At 35.4% G+C, this 27,081-nt stretch overlaps 1 protein-coding gene across 8 annotated transcripts in view; it reads right to left on the bottom strand.

Moving 5' to 3' along the window:
* The window catches only part of STXBP5L (syntaxin binding protein 5 like), a 553,599-nt gene that overhangs the window by 270,061 nt on the left and 256,457 nt on the right, over positions 1-27,081 (bottom strand). For all 8 annotated transcript variants that reach the window (XM_037836387.1, XM_037836395.1, XM_037836407.1 and 5 more), the window contains 2 exons: positions 11,613-11,696; positions 6,596-6,719 (listed from right to left, as the gene is read on the bottom strand). In XM_037836387.1, the coding sequence (XP_037692315.1) occupies positions 6,596-6,719; positions 11,613-11,696 (208 nt within the window). The remainder of the gene's footprint in view (positions 1-6,595; positions 6,720-11,612; positions 11,697-27,081) is intronic.

The following is a 27,081-nucleotide window of genomic DNA, read 5'->3' as shown; positions in this document are numbered from 1 at the left end:
GTATAAGGGTGGGCTTTTGGTTGAGGCATCTCAGATTACTTTTTTTACCTTCCCACCCAGCACCAGGTTTGAAGCAAGCAATCCAGTTTCTCTTTCATGCCCTTATAAAGTTGGATTTTTTTTAACTTAACTATTTATATTAACTGTACAACTATTTTGGGTACCAATTTTATGCAGGATTTTCCTATATAAAAAGTAGAACTTTAGGCTTTATCTACTCCCCTCCATCTCTCCTAATGCAGTTGTCAGAGCAGATGTTCAAATTTGCAGTTGGAGAACTCACACTTCTGAATTCCAAAACTTACTGCAAAATTTTAGTGATAAGTCAAGGTGGTACCAGCACACAGACAGACACACATATTCATGGAATAGAATTGAGAATCCAGAAATAAACCTTACATTTTTGATCAATTAATTTTCCATAATGCTGCCAATACAATTCAATTGGGGAAAGGTAATCTTTTCAACAAATGGTCCTGGGACAACAGAATATACACAGGCAAATAAACAAGGCCAGACTCTTTCCTTACACCATACAAAAAAAAATTAACTCAAAATGGATCATAACTTAAATGAAGAGCTAAAACCATAAAATTATTAGAGGAAAACATAGGAGTAAATATTTGTGACCTTGAGTCAGTCAATGATTTCTTAGACACTACACCAAAAGCATAAGCAGCAAAATAAAAAATTGACAGATTTATCTTCAGCAAAAAAAAAAAATGTTGTGCTTTAAAGGACACCAGAAAAAAAAGAAGACATAACCTAAAGAATGGGAAAAAATATTTGCAAATCACATACCTGATAGGGGATTTGTATTCAGAATATAAAGAACAATTACAACTCAACGATTAAAAAAAAAAACCCAACTTATAAGTCAGAAACGGATCTTAATAGACATTTCTCCAAAGAAGATACACACATGGGCAAAAAACACCTGAGAAGATGTTCAACATCATTACTCATTAGAGAAATGCCAACCACAACCACAATGAGATATCACTGCACATCTTCTAGGATAGTTATAATCAAACACATAGATTATAACAACAGTTGGCAAGGATGTGGAGAAAATGGAGATCTAAAACATTGCTTGTGGAAATATAAAATCGTGCAGCTTCTTTGGGGCACAAGAGAAATGGAAACATATCTCCACATAAAAACTTGTATACAAATGTTCATAACAGCATTATTCATAATAGCCAAAATGTCCATCAACTGATGAATAGATAAATAATATTTGGTATACCCGTATAATGGAATATCATTTGACAATAAAAAGGAATTAAGTACTGATACATGATACAACATGGATTAACCTTGAAAACATTATGCTAAGTGAAAGAAGTCAGTCACAAAAGACTACATATTATATGATTCCATTTATATGAAATGTCTAGAATTGGAAAATCTATACAGACAGAAAAAAGATTAGTGATTTCCTAGGGCTAGAGCAATAGAGACAGGGAAGAACTGTCACTGGGTATGAGGTTTCTTTCTGGGCCAACAAAAACATTTAAAAATAGATTGTATTGATGGTTGTAGAACTCTGAATATACTAAAAACCAATGAATTGCTTACTTTCAAGGAATTAATTGTAGGGAAAGTGACTAAAATGTCAATAGAGTTATTTTTTTAAAAAAAGAAGTTTAACTTCCCCAAAGTCTAGCAACACCCACAGAACAAAATCCATCTTTACGACCTGCTTACCTTAGAGATTTTCTAGTTTAAAATCCTCTTTTGGGTGCTTTAGACCCCTTATTTTTATGCTTGTCTGTTTAATAATATTTAAAAGAATAAAAACCTTATATATTCAGCATTTTGCTTTTTTCAGTAAGAATTGTTCAGGGCATCTAACCTTCCAAACTGCCTTTAATTGAAGTTTATTATTCATAGCTTAAATAATATTCCTATTTTCATGTTTATTTTTGCTATATATTAGCTTATCTAAAAAACCACCAGCTGTTATTTTCCTTGGCAACCAAATTAAATTTATGGGTTAATATGTGGAGAATTAACATCTTTACAATATTTAACTTACTGTTCAAGCATATGGCATGTTTTTCAGTTGTTCAAGTCTCCTTTTTTTTCCCATAGTAGAAATGATACTTCACAATTATTTTAAGGTTTAACTTGGGTATTTTTGTGGGTGCTATTATTTAAAATGGCTCTATATATCAATTACATTTTGTTTTGCAAACAGAATTCCCTAGTTATTCTTAATCATTTCCTATTTGGTTTTGTTTTTTAGGTGTGAAATTGCATTATTGAAAAGAAACAATTTGGAACTCTTTTTCTAAATTTTTAAATATCATATCTCTTTTTCAAGTCTAATTACATTGGCCAGTACTTCAGGAAAATGTTAAATAATGGTGGTGATTGTGGACATCCTTGTCCTGTTTCTGTGTAATGGGAATACAATCATTTCACTATTACATATTTTGATAAGATTTGGTTTAAGATAATGTGTGTAAGTATGTGTTGTGATGTGCATGTATGTGTGTGTATGTGCATATGCACACATATGCATTTATTTATATGTATGTTCAGCTGAGGGCATTGTGACTGAAACCATTTGAAACCATTATGATTTACTCCAAAAAGAAAATCGATGTCTCCAGTATCAGCAGAAACCAGCAACAACAAGGTAACACCACCATAGTGCATATATTAAGTGAAACACTTGCTGATTCAGCATCATTAGTTTTGGCCACTTCCCTCTTATCCCACCATTGTCCAGTATAGAAAATTTTGGTTTGTCCAAAAATAATGCAGTACTTCTAGATTGGTATTCCCAGTTTAGGAAACACAACAACTAGGGAAGAGCCGGGGGCAAAAAATATATAAAATATATTCTGTAATAGACATAGCATAATATTTACTATATGCAAGATACAATCCAAATTGCTAGTCATATGAAAAAGGCAGTTAAATGACAAATGGAGGTCAACTCTGAGTGAACCAGATGTTGGTTTTATCACACAGTGACTTAAAGTAGCTATTATAACTATGCTTGAAGAGGTAAAGGAAAATGCACTCATAATCAATGAAAAGAGGAAATCTCAGCAGAGAAATAGAAAATATTAAAAAGAAACAAATGGAAAATATGACTGAAGTAAAAATGTAACGTATGGGCTTAATAGCAATATGAGGATGACAGAGGAATGGAGCAGTGAAATTGATGATAGGTCAACAGGGATTATTCAATTTGAAAATCAGAGAGAAAAATTAACAATTTTTTTTGACAAAAAAATAAACAGAGGGTCAGAAACATGAGACAATGCCAAAAATTCTAACAGATGGAAAACTGGTGTCCCAGAAAGAAAGAAAAGAGAGGGAATTGAACAGAAAAACATATTTGAAGAAATAATGCCAGAAAAGTTGCCAAATTTTGTAAAATATATAAATTTATAGATTTAAAAACTTAGTAAGACCCTAAACAAGATTAATGAAAGAAATCCAAGCCTAGGTATATCACAGTCAAATGCTAAAAATTTAAAGGTACAGAGAAAATTTTGAAAGCATCAGAGAAAAATGAGACATTACATATAGAGGAACCACAATTAAATATCCACAGATTTATCATTCAGAAACTAAGGAATCCAAAGACAGTGAAGTGCTCAGCATGTTAAAAAAAAAAACCTGCCAACCCAGAATTCTAAATCCAGGAAAAATTTCCATTAAGAATGAAAGCAAAAGTCATTTTTAGATAAAGAAAAGCTAAGATACTTCACTTCCACCAGATCTGCATTACAAGAAATGCTAAATAATATTCTTCTATTTTCAGGAAAAAAGAGCATACAAAATTATAAATATCAGAGAAAACATAAAAGATCATTTTTTTCTCCTAAAAATAATTATTACTATTTAAAGCAAAAATGAGAACACTGTCTTGTGGGGCATACAATCTATGCAGGTGTAAATTATATAACAACTATAGCATAAAAGACAGTGGGAAGGTAAATGGACCTATATGGTTGCAAGATTTTACATTTTAGGCAGAGTGTTGCAATATTTGTTCAAAAAGACTATAAAGTTAAGGAAGTATATTGTAATCCCTAGAGAAATCCATTTAAAATATGTGAAGTTAAAAAGTCCATATGTAAAATATTCTAATAAAAATATTAAAATAATCCAAAATAAGGGGAAAAAGAGAAGCAAAAAATGATGGGATGAATAGAAAACAATAAAGTGGTAGACCTAATCCAACTCTATTAATAACTACATTTTATATTAAGAGACTAAACAATTCCAACTAAAAGATAGAAGACTGAATAAAAAAGAAAGACCGAACTCTAAAACAGATGTATTTTATATATAAAGACACAGATAGGTTGAAAGTAAATGGATGTAGAAGGTTATGCCATGAAAACTGTAAGTAAAAGAAGGCTGGAGTGAAAATATTGACATCAGATAAAATATACTTCAAGACAAGAGTATTACCAGAGATAAAGTTGAACATTTCATAACAAAGGGTTAAGTTATCAAGAAGAAAAAATCACAAATGTGTGCATGCCTAATTATAGGGCTTCAAAATACATTAAGCAAAAATTAACAGGTTCAAATGAAAAATAGACAATTTTACAATTGAGGTAAGAAATTTTAATATCACTCTCTCAGCAACTGATAGCACCAGACAAATAAGAGTAAAATTAGAGAGGATCTATCAATCATCTTGAGCTATTTGATTTTTAAAGTACATAAAACAGAAATGAACAGAACTAAAGGGAAAAATCCATTATAATAGAGATTTTAATTCACTCTCTCCTAACTGAAAAATCAAACAACAAAAACTTAGCAAAGATTTGAAGAGCATAACGTGAAAATCAATTTCAAGTTTGACCTTTATGCAAGTTAGGAAATTTACATTCTTCTCAAGTACACTTGGAACTTTATGATAACTAAGTACTACTTGTAAAGAAAACTGATGTTTTCTGAAGTAAATTTTATACAACTAATATCATGCCACATTATCTGACTAAAATTAATTTAAAATATATAATAAAAAGCATGTCTGGAAATAAAAAAAAAAAACATGTCTAAGTAACTCATATGTCAAAGGAAAAATCATAATAAGAACTAGAAAATGCCTCAAACTGAAAATAAAATATTACATATCAAAACTTATAGGATGCAGTTAAAGTGGTACTTAGAGAAATTTTTTATTTTTGAAAAGAAAAAAATTGGAAAACTATTTCATTGTCCAACTTAAGAAGATAGGAACAAAATAAACTGAAAGAATATAGGATAGTTATGACAATGGATGACCCTGTGGTCAAAATCACTAGTACTTGCTTAACTATGTTATGGTGCGGCACCCAGAATTTAATCTGATTTACGTTATTAGAGATACAGATGCTGATGTTTTCAACAACCTATGAACAGAGCTTTATTTCTTTCAAAAGGAAGACAGAATCACAGAAAACAATCCGAACTGATAAAAACAAATATGGATGTGGTAAAGACATGAAAATACCAAATATCCAATCAAGCCAAACAAGTACTTCCATAGAAATTGATTTTTGAGAAGAACAAAAGTAAATAGAAAATTCATGAAAAATCATATTATACTTTTGTATATAAAAGGCATAGGCATAAGATGTCATTTTTGGAGGGAGAACTACCATAGAGGCAAATAGTCATTACTGAGTGACACATATAACAATTATCTATCTGAGGTTTCCATAATGGCAATTTCTAAATAAAACATTTAGGATAAATTTTGTAATAATTTAATCATTTGCAAATGGAACATCCAACTGTGATATAAGAAATGACAGACCAACATGAGATGGTATGAGTCTAAGAAACTATGTGATCTATGGCTCATCCATATAGAAAACATACTACTATTTTCTAAATGTGACACTATAACAAATATTCAGAAACTACAAAATATAATGTGTTTGATTAACTGTTAGGATTCGACTTCTCTATTCTGACAGAGAACCTACGGTATTAGGTAAACATGGAACTTAGAATATCACCAATATTCTCTGAAATAATTTGACCATCTGAAATACACATATTCATATAGTTTAATTACTTATTCTTCCCTGTATAGTGGACAGATCTGCATAAATCTTAAAACCCCCATTTTAATGCTAAAGATAATAAAAGAAATACAACCTCAAAACCCCACACCTCTTATAATTTAGTGGAATCAAATGCAGAAATGAAAATTTATGGGAGAGTCCAGAAAACAACAGGCTATAAAATAATATAGGAATTAGGTCTGAAAGTGATATCCATATACTGCCATTATCTCATTTGCTCCTCAACTCTTAAAATTGACCAAATTTCCTATATTATCTCTTCTGCTTCAGATACATCAACTTTGCATTACCCATTTTTGATTGGAAGGCCTCTATATAATAAGTACAGCTTAAAATGTGGGAAAATAGATGGGCATGAAGAAGGAAAGTATAGAAAATTGGAGGTATAATGAGGTCTGAAAGACACATAAAGATGTACTTAGAATCAGAAGCCACATCCTAACACCTCTTTCTATTAAACACACTGATACCACCTCTCCTACTTCAATTCAAGGCACTGTATATCCAGGGTTTATTTCTTGTGAAAGCATATATCTTACCATGCGGAATTGTGGTCTGGAAAGGGCGACTTGGACTTTTCAGGTTCCATAAAGTCAAGCTACCATCTGAATGGCTGCACATGAACTGCTTGCCCTCATGATGCCAATCAATTGAATGAATAGCCTAATAAAATAACAATTAAAAGTAAGTAGAGACAAAAAAAAGTAGACATATTACATCATTTCATATTCCAAAGGAAAAATATTCTGACATAAAACTACTAAAATAATAATACTTAAGAAATATATAATGTGGTTTTTCTAACCCAGATCATCAGACTATCTTAGGCTTCAATCCTTTACAGGTTCCTAAAAGGCTACAAACCTCATCTCTTGAGATAAAGAAAAGTTAAGTTAATTCCCTAATATCACATAACCCATAAATAGCAGAGAGGAACCAGAACTTTTGAACACAGAACTTTTGGTTGTAAATCCTATACCCTTCCTGTATCCTATGATGCTTCTTCAAAAAATTCTCTACAAAGAGGTAAAGGCAAGGTTATCAGAAGATGATTTCTGGTAATTATGTCTACTTAAAGTAGGTAATTTAAAAAAATATTTTTAAAAAGAGCTACTGAGGGCTTACTATACTGCCAGACCCTGTGGTAAGCACATTATGTATGGCATTTACTACCACAAAATAGGTATTAGTTTTTCCAATTTACACTTGGTGATAAAGTGTTAGAGAGATTGAGAAACTTGCTCAACTCACGCGACCCAAAGCCAATTCTAACTACAAAACCCATGTTTTAAATCATTACACAATATTGTCTCTAATATATACTATTTAAATCAATTTAAAGCAAGAAGAATTTAATTTTATTAAATGTTTTCATGCTCACTCAGTAGTTGTGAAATAGATACAATTCAAAAGTAATTATTCCATTGCCCCAAACTGTTATACTCCCAGGGCTAACACAGCATCTTGCATAAAGTAGGTAATAAATAGCTACCTATTGAATAAGTAATTAGTGTCATCACATACATCTAAATTAATCAAGTATATGGAATTTGGGTAATGTGACTGAAGCTCTAGAAGACATAAAACTTGGCCAGATATATACAATGTGATCCTTTGTTTAAAGGAACTTAAAAATCAGAGAGAGACTGATATAAATGAAATATATAAATAAATGTCAAATGATAAGTATTATTAGAGTTTCAGAAAACTTATGGCCAGAATAATCTTTAAACATATAATAAAGGAAATAGGATATGAGCTGTGCCTCAAAAGATAAGTAAGATTTGATTAAATGGAAAAGGCAACAATGAAATCCTGGAAACTTGTGTTTTCTCTCACCCTGTCCTCCATTACTGGGCAGGACATCATTTGTGTTAGGGTCCAGCAAGGGCAGTTAGAGGAAATATAAACTCTTTTTTGTCTCCTCTTCTGCTTATTTCTTCTCCCTTCTGTAGGTGGTTCAAGGGAAATGCCACTTCTTCTTGCCTTTCCTACATGTTAACTTTGGTCAGTTTACCAAGTTCTCCCAAATTTCTTTGCCACCAATGTAGGAGAAGGGCAGAGGAAAGGTCCCCAACCCTATGCTATTTAATTTATATATTTGCCTACAGAAGAAGGCAGATATATAAATACTGGCTAAAATACAAAGCCAAATAAGTAAGTACTATAAAAGAAGTATAAGTACTGTACTGAAAAGTGAGTATGTAAAACCAATTTGTTATTAGAGAAAAGGATGTTTACTAGTACATTTTAAGAGTTGATAGAATTGACAGTGGATCTGACTTTGGTGGACAAATATTCAATTTCTATTGATTATACCCTACTCCTTTCTTTAAAAAAGGACATAACAAGTTTACTAAAAAAAAAAATACAACTAATTTAAGAAAAAATTTAAAAGACAGAAAACAAACGGGAAGATAAAATATAAACACTAGCCTGTTTGGTCAGCTCGGCAGCTGTGAGTAAGTTTCTTGAAAACTAAAAAGAAAAAGTAAACCAACAAAGCTGGGTAACAATCTGAAAAAAGGAAATAGAGCAATTCTTCAAGTTTATAAAAGATTTTTGTCATGCCAAACTCTGAAGGATTTCTCTGTGAGAAATTATTTAAAGAGTATTGATACAATGAAACAAAAGTTTCACAGTGAATGTGGAAGTAAAAAATTCATATGGTTATTTCTGAAAATAATCTTTATAAGAAAAAACTCTCAGTCTATCAATGGCTATTCATCATGGGGCTAGTTTGATAGTCTAAACAGTTTTAAAATGTCTAAAGAATTAACACTATTTTGATACACAGAAGAAGAAAGAAGGGTGTTCATGATAAGGAATTAGCAGGAACATAGGCTTGGAGGTGGTAAAAAAAAAAGTGTTATGGTTGGGAGACAATGTGTAAAATATCTGAAGTGTAGGGAGAGTGCAAAAGGATGCAGTAAAGTAAATTTAAAAGAAAAGATAGAACGAGGGCCTTATATACTATGTTAAGGAATATGGACTTTGTTTTGTTGGCAGTTTGGATCCATTCAAAGAATCTAAGGTGGAGAATTACATGATGTGTCTATGTTTTAAAACAATAATCTTGGTAGTGAAGGATACTGAAAAGCTAAGATATCAGAGGAAAAGCAACCAGTTCAGAGGCAATTATACTTGTTCAGGCAAAAGATTACAACCTAAACTAGGACACTGGAAATGGGAATTTAAAAAGGGAGGAGACAGAAACAATATAAAGGCAATAAAAAGGAATGGAAAACTAATTGAATAAGGTATATGAAGAAGAAAGAGTCAAATATGACTCTGAGGGATCTAAACTAAATTAATTAAATCAAAATTTAAAACCTGAAAGAGAGAACATAAAAGAGGCTCCAGTCTTTAAATATGAATTAAGGGTCAATGAAACATTTAACTGAACTTTTCTATTAGACTGTTAGACATTTGGATCTAGAGCTCAGGAGAGAGAGGTAAGGACTAGAGATATATAGATTTTTAATTTATTAGCATAAAGGTAATATTTGAAACAGTGAGGGGGGTTAAGTACATAAATGTAATGTTGAAAACACAGAATTCTGAAGAGTATCTGTCATTTAAAGGAGAGCTAAAAAAAAATCAGTGACGAAGAAATAAAGGATGAACAAGGAGGCAGAAAAAGACAGCCAGGGAAGAAAGCATTTTAAGAAGGAAGGGCACTGTCTCTAAGCCAGCTCTGTAGGTAAAATTACTGCCCTCCTCCCTATGTAGGGTATGACTTCCAGGGGTGTAAATCTCCCTGGCAATGTGGGACATGTCCCCTGGGATGGGCCTGGCCCTGGCGTCATGGGATTGAGAAAGCCTTCTTGGACCAAAAGGGGGGAAGAGAAATGAAACAAAATAAAGTTTCAGTGGCTGAGAGATTTCAAATAGAATCAAGAGGTCATTCTGGAGGTTATTCTTATGTGTTACATAGAAATCCGTTTTTAGTTTTTAGTGTGTTTGAATGGCCAGAAAGAAATACCTGAAACTGTTGAACTGTATCCGAGCAGCCTTGATTCTTGAAGATGATTGTGTAACCATATAGCTTTTACAGTATGACTGCGTAATTGTGAAAACCTTGCAACTGACACTCCCTTTATCCAGTGTATGACAAACAAGTAAGAAAATTAAAACAAAAAACAAATAAATAATAGGGGGGAGATAAGGGGTATGGGATGTTTTGGGTATTCTTTTTTATTTTTATTTTTTTCTTATTTTTATTTATTTTTTATTTTTTTGGAGTAACGGAAATGTTAAAAAATTGATTGTGGTGATGAATGCACAAGTATATGATGATACCATGAACCACTAATTGTACACTTTGGATGATTATCTAGTATGTGAATATATCTCAAAAATTGCATAAAAAAAGAAGGAAGGGGAGATGTAGAGCCACAGATGAGTGAGGAACTTAAAGATTATAAAAGGGTCACTGTGTAAAGTAATGAGGAGATCATTGGTGATTATGAGAAACCATCTCAGAAAAGTGTTAGGGGTGGTTTCTAGATATGAGAAGTAAAGTACTGAGGAAAGTTTGAAAGGTTTGACAGTAAAATGAAGTATATAACTATTTCTATTAAAATGATAGGACAAAAGTAGATAGATGATAAATTTATACACATATACTATATATCATATAAATCAATATTTAAAATAATTTCTAAGTATAAAGCAGATGTAATGTGGTACTCTAATAACTAACTTAAACCATTACTCATCCTTACTTAAACATTTCATTGCAAAATTGCTCACTTTCTAAGGTTGGAGGCTACAGGAAAATGTGCTGATTCAGTTTTGTCCTCTGAATTTTTAGATGGTATACTCTATTTCCACACAACTAAATACTTAGATAGTATTTGGACTCCTATCCAAATGCTAGTCTTGAGAGAAGGAGCAATCTCAATCGTCTGTCATTATACATTATATATTTAAGAAAAGGAAAATCCTGGCTTAGCTCCCTATTAGCTTCTTTCCTCATGATTCAAGATGCCCTATAAGTTCATCCTAAAGAAGATAATCAGATGACATCACTTGTCAGATTATTTTTTTATCATTATAGGTAACTTGGTCATGGTTGGTGAAAATAATCTGATTCTTATTATTTGGAGTTACCATTTATAAAATATCTCTTTATTCTAAGAAGGCAAATATTAAAAGATAAGGCTTTCAAATTGACCACTTAACTTTTCGGCCACAGAAGGTATGGAGTAGTGTCTTTAGAGACATTAAGGACAATGAGGCAAAGCATAGCACAGTGACTAGAGAAAAGATAAGAAGTTGAAACAAAGTTGGGGATATAGTATAGGTGACAGGCACCAAAGTATATAAGATTCCAAGAAGGGCCCAGAAATAGGCAGTTAAGGTAGAATTCCCATTCAGGAGAATAACCCAAAGTTGGAACCTGTGCAAATATCAAAAGACAGTGTGAGGCACTGGGTCCAAACCAGGCAGTTATCAAATAATAAAAATATTGGTAAATTACAAAGATTAAAGGTAGAAAACAGGTACAATGTCACAAGACCCTTTTCAAATATTTCGGTAGAAATCACTTACCTCATCATAATAAACTCTCAGTTCTGCTCTTTTAGATTTCAAGTCCCAAAGGACTACAGTACCATTTTCATAACCTATTAGCAGCTGGAAAACATTAGAACAATCATTTTCTTAATTCTAATATTAATTAAGCTTGTTTCCATTCAAGTCTCATGTTAAAACATATAAAGTAATATACCACATAATACAACTTCATTTGGAATACCAATTTTTCTAAGGTCTGAATATAGACTTCCTAAATTAAAAAATTAGGCAACAAACTGCTTCAATGTAAACATTTACCAATGAACTCTGCCTCATTTCAAAGAGGAATTGAGTAAGCATATAAATATGACACAATATAAAAATGAGTGAGAAAATCAGAGCGAAAGAAAATGCGGTAGGAAATAGTAAGATGAAATGGGATCAGTTTAATACAAAAAATATATGCCTTTAGTTCTATGCACTTGGAAAAATGTGGCCACAAATTTGGCTTCAGTTTTCTATACATCCAATTCTATATTCTCTTTGACTTAAGTCAGTGTTTTAAACTGGTGGTTTATGAGCCTTCAGAAGTTCACAAAGCTATTCTAGAAAGTCACATAATTAAAAATGGTTGACATTTGTTTCAAATTTTATTTTTTAAATCAATAAATAAGATAATTAACAAATACAGATTCTTCCTTTTAAAATAGAAGAATTTAAGAATAGATAGTGATTATAAGATGACCATTTAAGAGTTCATCATTCAACTACATGGCAGTAAGAAGGAACGATGTTGTGAAACATATGACAACATGGATGAACCTTGAAGACATAATGCTGAGCGAAATAAGCCAGGCACAAAAAGAGAAATATTAATATGCTATCACTAATGTGAACTTTGAAAAATGTAAAACAAATGGTTTATAATGTAGAATGTAGGGGAACTAGCAATAGAGAGCAATTAAGGAATGGGGAATGATAATCCAATAAGAACAGATAAGCTACCATGGGTAAATTTAACATTCTGGCAATGCCCAGGAATGACTATGGTCTGGTAATTTCTGATGGGTATAGTAGGACCAAGTTCACAGAAATGTTGCTATATTAGGTTACTTTCTTGGGGTAGAGTAAGAACACGTTGGAAGTAAAGTAGTTATCTTAGGTTAGTTGTCTTTTTCTTACTCCCTTGTTATGGTCTCTTTGAAATGTTCTTTTATTGTATGTTTTTTTTTTATTTTTCGCTTTAATTTTTTTAATTTTTCATACAGTTGATTTAGGAAAAAAAAATATGCAGAGCCCCCTTGAGGAGCTGGTGGAGAATGCAGGGGTATTGGCCTGCCCTACCTCGATGGTTTGCTAACATGCCCACAGACATAGGGGACTGGTGGTTTGATGGGTTGAGCCCTCTACCGTAGGTTTTACCCTTGGGAAGACGGTTGCTGCAAAGGAGAGGCTAGGCCTCCCTATAATTGTGCCTAAGAGCCTCCTCCCGAGTGCCTCTTTGTTGCTCAGATGTGGCCCTCTCTCTCTAGCTAAGCCAACTTGAAAGGTGAGATCACTGCCCTCCCCCCTATGTGGGATCAGACACACAGGGGAGTGAATCTCCCTGGCAACGTGGAATATGACTCCCGGGGAGGAATGTAGACCTGGCATGGTGGGACGGAGAACATCTTCTTGACCAAAAGGGGGATGTGAAAGGAAATGAAATAAGCTTCAGTGGCAGAGGGATTCCAAGAGGAGCCGAGGGGCCACTCTGGTGGGCGCTCTTATGCACAATTTAGACAACCATTTTTAGGTTCTAAAGAATTGGGGTAGCTGGTGGTAGATACCTGAAACTATCAAACTACAACCCAGAACCCATGAATCTTGAAGACAACTGTATAAAAATGTGGCTTATGAGGGGGGACAGTGGGATTGGGGGGGGGGGCATAGGGATCACACTCCCGTTTGTCTAGTTTGTGGATGGATGAGTGGAAAGGTAGGGGAAGGAAACAAACAAAAAAACAAACAGACAAGAGCACTCAGTGTTCTTTTTTACTTTAGTTGTTCTTTTTTACTTTAATTATTATCCTGGTTATTTTTGTGTGTGTGGTAATGAGGGTGTCGGGGATTGATTTTGGTAACGAATGTACAACTATGTAATGGTACCGTGAACAATCAAATGTACGATTTGTTTTGTATGACTGCGTAGTATGTGAATATATCGCAATAAAATGAATTAAAAAAAAAGGAGTTCATCATTCAGCTAAATGTTGGTAGCCATGCTAATGATTTTTACTATTACATGATTCTGAGTATATGTAGTTATATTTTCTTAAATTCAATCTGTCATTCATTAAAAACAGGAAGGAGAAAACAGGCTAATGTTAAAATAATGATATTATTTCCCACAGACTTGCCTCAAGGTTATTTTCTTGAAGTCCAGTATTACCTCTAATGAAAATTCTTACATAGTACATAAACATATTTTAATACAAAAAAGACTGTTAGAGAATAGAAAACATGGTGGTGGTTATAACCTACTCCTTCATAGCATCCTAAAATCTTATCACTTACCTCAATATTTTATAACAACACAAAAAAAATCACAAAAATAAGCCAGATATTATTATTGACATGAAATACACAATAATTCTAAATAGCAGGTCATGAAGGCAATGTATATTTATTTTTGAAGCTATAACATACACTTAAGTGTTTGTTTTAATAACCAGACACAATATATTTTTAAAAGGATTTGAGAAAAAAAGTTCTTTACCTACTAGTTAAAATAAATAGCATGTATGACTTGCTAAAATAGAAAATGTCAAAACTAAATATATATTTAATAAATATTTCTCAAAATAAAATTCATATAGTCATAAATATTATATTAATATATATTTTTAAACTTCAGTCATGTCTTTTTATTTTCCAGAGAAACTAATGAAATGATAAAACCAATTCCTAAGAGTGTCTGAGACTATGGGAAAGAGATTTATAAATCTAAAAAGTTTGGAAAATCTCACTTAAGCAAGAAAACACCTAGAATAACTACAGGCGTATGAGAAGAAACAAGAGACTGCTGAGAGTTGAGCTTCTGAAAATGAAAGAACAAACCAGGGACCATCTCCTATTCCTCAGCCCTGTGGCAGCAGCTGTGGAAAGCAGAAATGTAGCCCAGATTCCAGGAGTGGCCATCTGGGCCCATGGCAGAAAGAGGACACTTCATTATCCAAAAATTGGGGTTGGGTTGAGGTCCCAAAAGTATCTAAGGGATCCCTGAGAGACCAGTGTAGGTGCTGGCCTTCGTTCAGCCCTCTTGGCAGCAGTGGCTGTAGTCTCCCACCAGTATCCATCAGGACACAAAGAGTCAATGCACCTTTTTTGTTGCTGGTATTCATTCTTTTGTGTATTAGTGTTTCTTGGTTTGGTGGATCCCTGAGGGCTCAGGGTAGACTCTAGCCTTGGTGTTGGCCCTCTGGGCAGCAGCCATATCTAGCCTCATACTACCATCCACTGGGAAGTAAAAAGCCAATGAATCTTTTTTTTTTTTTTTTTTTTTTTTTTTGGTTAGTTTTCTTCTTTTGCAAGTGGATGTTTCTTAGTCTAGCAGATCCTGTGGGTCTGAAATGCAAAATAGGTTTCAGTTCTCCCAGAAGTAGATTCTGGTCTTACATCAGTATCTACTAGGAAATAAAGTAGACTGGCTGTGTACCTTTCTTCAGTTGTATTTCTTCTGTCTCTTTTTTTGTGTGTTTTATAGTCTGGCAGATACTTGATGGCCCAGCACAGATGCTAGCCTCAGTTAATTAGTCAGATAGTTTTTCTCTTTCTCTTTCCCTTTTTTGTTTTTGTTTTTTGAGCCGGCAGATCTCAGAAGGATGGGCACAGACAATGGCCTAGGTTTCAGCCTCCACAGCAGCAGCTTCTAGCTTTGTACTGCCACAAAATGAGAGAATTTGACAGGCAGTGCACCTTTTTTTTTTTTTTTCGGTGAGGGTCTGTCTCTTTGTTAGTATCCTTTTCTTCTTTTTCTTATTTTTTTCTCACTTTCTTTCTTTCCTTAATTTTCTTTTTTCTTACCTTTTTTCCTTGTTCAGGCAGATTGCAGAGTGGAAGAACCAGATTTCCAGAGTAACCACAACATAATATTCAGAATGTCAATTTCTCAACAAAAAAATATTATAAAACACACAAGAAGACAGGAAAGTATGGTCCAGTCACAGGAATAAAAGAATTTGACAGAAACTATCCCAGAGGAAGCTCAGTCATGGGAAATATTAATCAAAAATCTTAGATCAACTCTCTTAAATAAGATGAATGTAATAAAGGAAAACAGTGACAAAGAAGTAAAGGTAATCAAAAAACAATACATGAACAAAATGAAAACTTCAATAATAAGATAAAATTATAAAGAAGAATCAAATGGAAATTCTGAAGCTGAAAAGTAAAATAAATGAAATGAAAAATTCAATACAGAGGGTCAACAGCAGATTGGATAAGGCAGATAAAAGGATCAGTGAACTTGAAGATAAGACAATTGAAATTGTCCAGTCTGAGGAGAAGAAAGGAAAGAAATGAAAAGAAAAGAAAAGAAAGAAGAAACAGAGCCCAAGGAACCTGTGGGATACCATCTAGCAAACCAATGTATGCATGATAGGAATCCCAAAAGGAGAAATGAGAGATAAAGGGAAAGAAAAAGTATTAGAAAAAATAATGGCTAAAAACTTCCCAAATCTGATGAGAGATATTAATATACACATCCAAAATGCTCAATGAATTCCAAGCAGGAGGAACCCAAAGAGATCTACACTGAGACACATTATAATCAAACTGCCAAATGCCAAGTATAAAAACAGAATCCTAAAAACAGCAAGAGAAGCAAGACGTCACATATAAGGATCCTTAATAAGATAAGCAATTCATTTCTCAATAGAAACCATGGAGGTCAGAGGTAGTGGGAAAACATATTTAAAGTCTGAAAAAAAAAATTGTTATCTATGAATAGTATACCGGTAAAGCTGTCCTTAAAAATGAGGTAGAGATTCAAAAGTCTAAAGCAGGAGAGGGGCAATATGGCAGCATAGAGAAGTGTGATATTTAGTTAGTCCCCTGGAGCAACTAAGAAACAACCAGGAACAACTAATAAGTAATCTGGAACAACTTGGGAGACAATTGTGACTGTCCACACGTCGTACACCAACCTAGATGGGTGGAATGGCTGAGACTGCGGCATAAAATCTGCAAGTAAAAACTATGGAACCACTCTGGGAGCCCCCTCCCACCATGGCAGGCTGAGCTGCAGGACCTCACTGTGCTAGAGAGCAGCATTCTTGGAGCAAGTGAATATAGCTCAGCACAGCTCCAAATGGGGTTTTAATTAACAAAAGTGGACTGCTGAATACAAGCTACAAACAAAACCCTAACAAGCAGAAAGTACCCTGAGGTTGCTCCCAGTGGAGAGGAGGTGGGGCTGACGGAAAAAAATTAATTTAAAAGAAAAGGAAAAATACAGAGGCTTTTAGAGACTGACCTTGGAGAGCTGGAGGACACCAGTATCCTGGGAGAGGGAGCCCAGAGGACCAGGTGCTCTATCTGACCAAAGGGTGAAACTGGGGGCCACGGATGGCTCTGAAAGGGGGCTTGCTTTCCCTTTTTCTCTCTCTCAACCTGAGTGGCCATTTTCAGTTTGCAGCACTCTGACTCAGACAGGGATAGAGTTACAGAGTTAGAGAGACAAAGGAGCTATTTAAATGCAGAAGATAACTCTGTAGGGCATGTATCTCCCATAAGAGGAAGGAGGTGGGGCCCAGCTCTACTGCCGCCCACCCTTCAGAACTAAGATCCCAGGACCTGGGGGAACACAGTCAAAACAGAAACAAACTAAGCTAACAATTAAAGGGGCCACAACTCTTATACCAGTCCAGAGCAACAGGCTGACAGGCACCACCTGCTGGGCAGAAGCTAGAGGCCTCACAGAAAAGTCTGTAATATTCTAAGACACATGCTCAGGGAAACTGGACTCTGAATATAGCCCCACTCTGAGACCTGAACCTGGTCTGGTCTGGGAAAATCTGATTGGAGTAACAAAGGAAAACAGATGCCTAGACAACAGAAAACTACAAATTACACTAGGAGAAACAAAGATATGGCCCAGTCAAAGGAACAAACTTACACCTCAGTTAACATACAGTTGAGATACTATTTCACCTTAATGAAACAATCAATGAAAAGTTTTCAAAGAAATGTGCTAAATCATACCAAAAACCAACACTCTCTGGTGCCTTCAGACAGATTTTTAAAAAATGTTTTGCCTAGATTTTCTAGTTCTCCTAGTGGGAAGGCTAATCTGAAACAAAGTAGTTTACCATAATTGGAAGTAGAAATGCTGTGGGTGTTAAATTTTATTCAAAAATCCTTTCAGCATCAATGGAAATGATGACTTTTTTTCCCCTTAATCTATTAACAACGTAAATTATATGAATGGACTTCCTAATAGTATCCAACCTTGCATTCCTGGCATAAAACACCACTTGTCACAACATGTTGTTTTAATGTGCTGCTGGATTCTGTCTACTATTTTATTTAGTACTTTTCCATTGATATTAATAAGTCCAATAAATTCATGGCTTTCTTTTTGTGCAATCTTTTATCAGGTTTAGTCATCACTTTTATAACTGACTCATAAAAATAATTTGGAAAATTTACTTTTTTTAAACTATACTTAGAACAAGGGTTGGTGTTTTAGTTTCCAAATACCATGAAATGTTTCAGCTTGAACAATGGGAATTTATTAGCCTACAGCGTTGAGGCCAATGTCCAAATCAAGGCATCATCAAAGTGATGCTTTCTTCCTAAAGACTGGCTGCCCACGATCCATGACTCCTCTGTCACATGGCAAGGCACATGGCAAGGCACATGGCAGTGTCTGCTGGTCTCTCCCTTCTCTTCCAGGTTTCATTGATTTCAGCATCTTGCTTCAATGGCTTTCTCTCCCTTTGTATGAATTTCATTCTCTTATAAGGGGCTCCAGTAATAGGATTAAGACCCATCCGGAATGAGGTGGGTCACACCTTACCTAAGTTAGCCTCATCCAAAGGTCCTACTTACAATGGGTTTACACCCACAGGAATGGATTAAAGAACATGTTTTTTCTGGGGTACATACAGCTTAAAACCACCACAGTTGGCAAAATTTTTCTGTGAAGGGCCAGAAAGTAAATATTTTAGGCTTCTCAGGCCATACAATCTCTGTTGCAACTACTCAACTCTACTGTTGTATATTTTCATCCATAGGAAATGTATCAATGAATGGAAATGGTTGTGCTTCAATTAAACAAATTTATTCACAAAAATAGGTTAGTCTGCAGGTGAGGAGGGCAAGATGGCGGCATAGAGAGGAGTGGAAGCTAAGTAGTCCCCCTGGAACAACTACAAAAAACCAGAAACAACTAGTAAATAATCCAGAATAACTGCAGGGGACAAACGAGACCATCCACTCAACATACACCAACCTGAATTGGGAGGAATGCCCAAGAACACAGCATGAAATCTGTAAGTAAAACCTGCAGAACCAAGTTGTGAGACCCCCTCCCCCATAGCCCGAGCTGCAAAGCCTCGTGGTGCCAGAGAAAAGCTCTCTCCCAGCAAGCGAATACAGCTCAGCTGAGCTCCAACTGGGGTTTTAAGTAGCGAGTGTGAACTGCTCACTACAGGTACGCATCCCCAAAAAACAGATGGAGGCTTTGGGTGACGACTGACCTGCGAGAGCCGGAGGGTCACCTTGGACTGGGTCTGAAGGGAACTATCTGTTTCTTTTTTGGCTCAGTGGAGAAAGCCCCAGTCATTTTCAGTTTCCAGGGCTGTGACTCCGGGAAGGGTGGCGACAGCACAAGCAGAGAGCGAGACCATTGAAATGCTAATAACCTCCACCTGAGGGGTCTGTCTTCTCTAGGAGGAAAAGGGTGGGGCCCTTTCCATTCAGAACCAGACCCCAGAGCCTGGGGGAACACAGCCATACCTCCTCACACCAGTCAAGAATTATAGGCTAACAGGCATCAACTGCTGGGCAGAAAAGCACAGTGACCTGAGGCATCACAGGGTGGAGCAATTTTCTAAGACACACCTGCAGGGAAACCAGATACTGAAGATTTCTTCCCTCTGGGACCTGAGCCTGTTCTGCTCTGGGAAAACCTGATTTGGACAACCAAGGAAACCATGCCTAGACAACAGAAAATTACAACCTACACTAAGAAAAACAAAGTTATGGCCCAGTCAAAGGAACAAACGTACACTTCAACTGAGATACAGGAATTTAAACAACTAATGCTAAATCAATTCAAAAAGTTTAGAGAAGATATTGCAAAAGAGATAGAGGCTGTAAAGGAAGCACTGGACATGTATACGGCAGAAATCAAAAGTTCAAAAAAACAACTAGTATAATCTATGGAAATGAAAGGCACAACACAAGAGATGAAAGACACAATGGAAACATACAACAGCAGATCTCAAGAGGCAGAAGAAAACACCCAGGAACTGGAGAACAAAACACCTGAAAGCCTACACGCAAAGGAGCAGATGGAGAAAAGAATGAAAAAATATGAGCAACATCTCCGGGAACTCAAGGATAAAACAAAGTACAATAATGTACATATCATTGGTGTCCCAGAAGGAGAAGAGAAGGGAAAGGGGGCAGAAGCAATAATAGAGGAAATAATTAATGAAAATTTCCCGTCTCTTATGAAAGACATAAAATTACAGATCCAAGAAGTGCAGCATACTCCAAACAGAAGAGATATGAATAGGCGTACGCCAAGACACTTAATACTCAGATTATCAAATGTCAAAGACAAAGAGAGAATCCTGAAAGCAGCAAGAGAAAAGCAATCCATTATATACAAAGGAAGCTTAATAAGACTATGTGCGGATCTCTCAACAGAAACCATGGAGGCAAGAAGGAAGCAGTATGATATATTTAAGATACTGAAAGAGAAAAACCGCCAACCAAGAATCCTGTATCCAGCAAAGCTGTCCTTCAAATATGAGGGAGAGCTCAAAATATTTTCTGACAAACAGACAATGAGAGACTTTGTGAACAAGACACCAGCCCTACAGGAAATACTAAAGGGAGCACTACAGGGTGATAGAAGACAGGAGTGCATGGTTTGGAACACAATTTTGGGAGATGGTAGCACAACAATGTAAGTACACTGAACAAAGGTTAACTATGCATACGGTTGAGAGAGGAAGGTGGGGAGCATGTGAGACACCACAAGAAAGGAGGAAAGATAACGACTGGGACTGTGTAACTTGGTGAAATCTAGAGTATTCAACAATTGTGATAAAATGTACAAATATGTTCTTTTACAAGGGAGAACAAGCAAATGTCAACCTTGCAAGGTGTTAAAAATGGGGAGGCATTGGGGGAGGGATGCAATCAGCATAAACTAGAGACTGTAACTAATAGAATCATTGTATTATGCTTCCTTTAATGTAACAAAGGTGATATATCAAGGTGAATGCAGATAAGAGGGGGGGATGGGGAGGCATGTTAGACACTTGACATTTGTGGTATTGTCTGATTCTTTATTCTACTTTGATTTAAGGTTATTTTTCCTTTTGTTGCTTCCTAGCTGTCATTTTTTTTTCCTCTTTCTTTTGCCTCTCTACCTTCTTTGACTCTCCCTCCTGCCTTGTGGAAGAAATGTAGATGCTCTTATATAGATAGTGGTGAAGGTGGTGAACACATAAATGTATAACCATGAAGAAAACCATTGATTATTTACTTGGGATGGAATGTATTGTGAGTGAACAAAACCATATTAAAAAAAAAAATGGGTTGATGACAAAACCTCGAGGGCAATATACTGAGTGAAATAAGCCAGACACATTAGGACAATTATTGCAGGGTCTCACTGATAGGGACTAATTATAATATGTAAACTCATAGACATGAAATATAAGGTACCAAGATACAGGACGAGGCTTAAGAATGGGGAGTGTTTGCTTAGTATGAGCAGAATGTTCAATTAGGATGAACTTAAATGTTTGGAAATGAACAGGGGTGTTGGTAGCAAGATGTAAGAATAACTAACAGCGCCGAATGATGTGTGAATGAGGTGGAAAGGGGAAGCTCAGAGTCATATATGTCACCAGAAGGAAAGTTGGAGGTCAAAAGATGGGAATGTATAAAACTGAATCCCATGGTGGGCAATGTCCATGATCAACTGTACAAATACTAGAAATCACTTCCATGAACCAGAACAAATGTATGACAATACAATTAGAAGTTAATAATAGAGGGGCGTATAGGGAAGAACTATATACCTATTACAAACTATATACTACAGTTAGTAGTATTTCAACATTTTTTCATAAACAGTAACAAATGTACTATATCAATACTAGGAGTCAACAACTGAGGGGGGGTGGTTAGGGATAGGGGAGGATTAGAGTTTCATTTTCTTTTTTTCTTTTTTCATCTTTCACTTTATTGCTTGTCTGAAGTAATGAAAAGTTTCTAAAAATTGAACAAAAATTAAGTGTGATGGATGCACAGCTATACGAGGGTACCCAGGGGCAAGTGATTGTACACTTTGGATCTTTTGATAATTGTATGGTAGCTGAACAATCTCAACAAAAATGAAAAAGTTGGGTGAAAAAAAAAATGCATGGGATGAAGTGGAGTCAGCTGAAACATATTCATGATAGGAATAAAACAAATTCCTTGAAATATAAAAAAAAATAATCATTGTGAGTCTTTTAGGTGACAATGGTTTTTTTAAAAAAAGAGTTATCTTTTAGAGATGTATGTTGAATTATTTATGGGTGAAATCATATGACATCTGGAATTTGTTTCAAAATAATTGAAATTGGGTAGAGGGAATGGGAGTATATAAATCAAACAAGACTGACCACATATTGATAATTGTAGTGATTGAGTGATGGGTTTGTTCTATTCTGTCTACTTTTGTATAGGTTGTAAATTTCATGTGATTAAAAAAATTGCTTGATATAAAATTTGTTTGGAATTTGAAAAAAAAAAAAAAATAGGTTAGCCCCAGTTGAGCAACTGGCCCCAGTTGAGCAACCCTGGCTCTATAAAAGTTTATGTAACATTTGGGATTACCTTGTCTTTGAAAATTTAGTAAAATTCCCCTGTAAAATCACCTGGGCCTGGTACTTTTGTGTGGGAGTAGTAATTTAATCAATTTCTCAATTTCTCCTTTAAACTTTTAGTCTCCACTGGTATCAGTTTTGATAAATTTATTTTCTTAGGAAATTATCCATTTTATCCATGCTTTCAATTCTATCTGCTTAAGAGTTGTGCAAAATAAGTTAATTTTTTTTAATTTCCTTAATTTTAGTCTGTTTCCCACTTTGTTTTATGTATTATCCTGTATAAATTTTTTCCCTATTTTTCTTTACTAGACCAGAGATGAATTTACATATTTTGTTTGGATTCTTTTCCAAAAATGAGTATTTTTATTAATTAATAAAATAGCTTAAAGTCAGGAGAACTAACTCTTTAATTTCTTCTATCTTTAAATACCTCTTTCTACTTTGTTTTGCTTTATTCACTTTTTTATCTTTTTGATTTATATATTAAATTTTATTTTACTTAATTTTTATTGATATAAGTATTAAAGGCTATGAATTATTTTATGATCACTGTTTTAATTATACCCCATAGATTCTGATATATAGTGTTTAATTACTGTTAATTTTTATAAATACTTTAATTTTGATTTGTATTTCCTATTTGACCTTTGAGTTATTTAATAGAGAGTTTAAAAATTTGTAAGTGGAGGGGAATTTTTTTTTGGATTTTGTTGTTTTGTCATAAGAAATGACACAATAATAAGAAATGACACAATTTCATCAGAAATGAATCAGGGTCATACATCTCCCCTAAATGGAGATACAACTGACCAGTATTCTATGCCCAGCTAGTGCCAACCAATCATCTGACCTGTCTGTGAACCAGGACTGAATTATTTACTCCTGCATCCAGTTGGTTTTAAATACATCTCTCCTCACCCCATGAGACCACAGACACAGGAAGAGAAAGTCACTGTTGCAACAGATGAAGATGGCATGGGATACGGGACTCCCTGTACATTTAGTTTATTCACACCTTTTGGATGGCTCAAGGCTGATACCCTGAATATTCCACTTCCACTGTAAAACAGATTGTCACTTGCCCCACCAAATCTTATGACTCAGTGGACATGATAATATCTAGTTCATGATGGATAACTCAGATTACATCGTCATTTTGTGTCCCATGGTTAGGTCTTCAAACTCTACAAGGGCCCAGTAGCATGCATTTGAAATGGACAGTAGCTGTTGTGACTCACATATTGGGTTAACCAGATACCTTAAGCTCCAAAAGATCTACTAGACCATAGATCCCAAGTGGTAAGGTAGCTTTCAAAGTAGCTTGGATTTAGTGAAAAGCCACCTTCTACTCTGGGCCCCCCTCAAAACTGGCAGATTTTGGGGGGACCTAAAAAAAATGATCTAGAGCAGTAACTTCAAGGGCATCATATACTATCACCCAAATGCAAAATGGTCCACCAAGTGATGGGATACTTTCTAGTGGAGGGAGTACAAGAGCTCATGCTTTACCTTAGAGGAGATGTCCCTGATCATTATATCCTCAAAACCATCACTTATGGGACAGCCCCCTGGAACTTTGTGGGATTTTCTTCCCAGTCTCTGACATATGAATCTTACTAGCTATATAGATACTTGATGCCTCTGCGACCAGATCCAATTAGTATGATGTAATCAACAAAGTGCATCAGTCTGTTTTCTAAAATTGTCAAGACAATCAAGGTTCCTACAGATTGTATTATGATCGAGAGCAGGCAAAACAACATAGTCCTTTTCAAGATTGTGAAGTTATATGTTGTCCCCATTCCTGTAATAGCAAACTGCTTTTGATTCTTTCTGTTGGTGGATATTGAGAAAAAGAATTCACTGAATCAAAAACTGTATACCAAGTGCCATAGGCTGTGTTGATCTGCACTAAAAGTATCAACAGCAAAGTTGCTATGATTTCAGCTCTCACTTGGTCTACTATCACCAACCTTGACCGAATTGTTTTTTGCAGAAGCCAGGCCATGGAATTCAACAAGGACATGACCACTATCATTACATCATTCAAGTCTAATTGTGCTAATCTCTGCAACTCCTCTAGGAATGCAACATTGATTCTTATTGTAATCTTGGCAGGAAGAGATAGCTTAAGGTTTCCATTTGTCCCTTTCTACTGTAATGGCTCTAATTCCAAGGTCAGGAAACCAATATGTGGATTATGCCAGCTGCTAAGCATATCTGTCCAAATCATACACTTAGGGGAAAAAACCTGGGTTTGTCTTCATACCCTTTGCACCTTGTGAGATAGACTTGGGCCAAAACTTCATTTACCACCTGGCTTCATAAGTCTTGACTCTAACTTGAGGACTGTCAAGGCTTTTAGGATCTCCTGGTATCAATGTCTGCTCTAACCCTAAAGCTTATAGTCCTCTAAAAGAAAATGGTTACTCCTGCAATGACCACAGATGCTTTTATAATTACTGTATGTAATTATGGAGGAACATCAGGTCTTTCTTTGGGGCTCATTTTAATCAATGAGCTCTAGGTCTATGAATTATCTGGAAATCTGATGAGGTACTGTGATTTTCCATTTTGGTGGTAGATGTCAAGAGCTAAACTGCTCTTGATTTTTTTCAGATTGTGCAAATCAAGCAACATCCTAGTCAGTTGCCCACCTAATTTTGCTTCAGGAAACACCATTAGTCATCACCACAGATTTCTGTGTTGTCACTCCAGCCTTCCAACTAGTTATGGTAATTACGTCCACATTGCCGGGTGATTAAATATTGTCACCTGGTCTCTACCAATACATGACATTTAATCCCCATACATATTGAATATGTTTCTATGCCATCATCCACTACTGACAACACAGGCCTAAAAGGACAGCTACTAACAAGCTTTTCAAATATGCTGCTACCCGCCTTTTCAGAGCATGCCTTATTAAGTTAAATGAAGGGAGTGTCCTTAGCACCCTCCTGGGTGTCACAGTCAGGAGGTGAGTTTCCAGAACAAATGAAATATATCCATTTTAATATTCTCATCTCCCTGAGTCTTCTGACCTCTTCCTTAATCCTACACTAAAAAAAGCTCTGGCATCTCTCCCTTATTTACTATATGCCTTTGTTGAATCCAGGCTTCTAGTGACCATCCCAGCAAGTGATTAGGACCACCTGCAGGTGTTCCTACCAAAGCATTAAATCTCAAATTATGGGTAAATGTCCCCATGTAAATGAATTTTGCTCAATGCAATCTCCAAGTTCAAACCCTTAAAAAACTTTCCTACACATATTGCTTTGGTGCCTGGCAGTATGTATTCCAGGTTGTGCAATTCCTTTGATGAGTATTCTATTTCTTGGGTGTATAGTCCATTTCTTTCTAGAGTAGGGCTTACATTTCCATGTTATGATGTGCTGAGATCTGATTCTTATTATTGGCTTTGAAGTAATGAGGTAGAAGGTTGAAGGTTGGTCTTGTGAGATTAAGCATCATAACACAAGGAACCTACTTTAGGTGAAGTCATTACAGTCTTCAGAAAAGGAAAATTGTTCTCTGGCAAGGGTGAACAATGTACTTCTTTTGGCCAGGAGAGTTTAGGGACATTGGAGGGTGGAGGAGAAGGAGAGGTTACAATATTCACACAAATTTCTCCATCCCAGGTATTAGTTCATACTCTTTACTTATCAGGGCTCTGACTATAACTGGTAAGACCTATCAAAGCTATGCATTTAGCCTTCTTATAAACAGATCATGGACTATTTTCAGCACAGTCTATCCTAAAGCTGCAAGAAGCAAGAGTTCCCTTAAAAGTGGCTTAGAGGACCTCTGGCATGCTTAACTGTTCTGAGCTGATCATGTTATTTTCACACAGTTTCCAGTGCTGTGGCAGGCAGAATAATGGCCCTTCAAAGACGTCTATGCCCTAATCCCAGGAACCTGTGAATATATTACATTATATGACAAAAAATACTTTTCAGAAGTAATTAAGGGTACAAATGTTGAGAAGGAAAGAATAGCCTAGATTATCCAGGTGGGCCCAATCTGACCAGATGAGTCCTTAAGAGCAGAGAACCTTTCCTGGCTGAGGTCAGAAAGAGACATGGGGGTGGAAGAAGGGTTAGAGAGATGCTGCATTGTTTGCCTTGAAGATGGAGGAAGGGGGCCACAACCCAAGGAATGTGTGAGGTCTCTAAAAGCTGGAAAAAGCAGGGAAACAAATTCTCCTCTAGCGCCTCCTGAAAAGAATACAGCCCTGTTGATACATTAATTTTAGCCCACTGAGACCCACGTCAGACTTCTGGCCTACAGAACAGTAAAATAATAAATTTGTGTTGTTTTAAGTTCCTAAATTTGTGATTGCCATAGTAGCAATAGAAAACTAACACAAGTGCCATCAAAAGAAGCTATTCTAACTATATTAT

Source organism: Choloepus didactylus, chromosome 1 (assembly GCF_015220235.1).
Source record: "Choloepus didactylus isolate mChoDid1 chromosome 1, mChoDid1.pri, whole genome shotgun sequence".
NCBI classification, from domain to species: Eukaryota; Metazoa; Chordata; class Mammalia; order Pilosa; family Megalonychidae; genus Choloepus; species Choloepus didactylus.
Note: the sequence above shows the minus strand (reverse complement) of the source record. Positions and strands in the feature narration are given on the sequence as shown.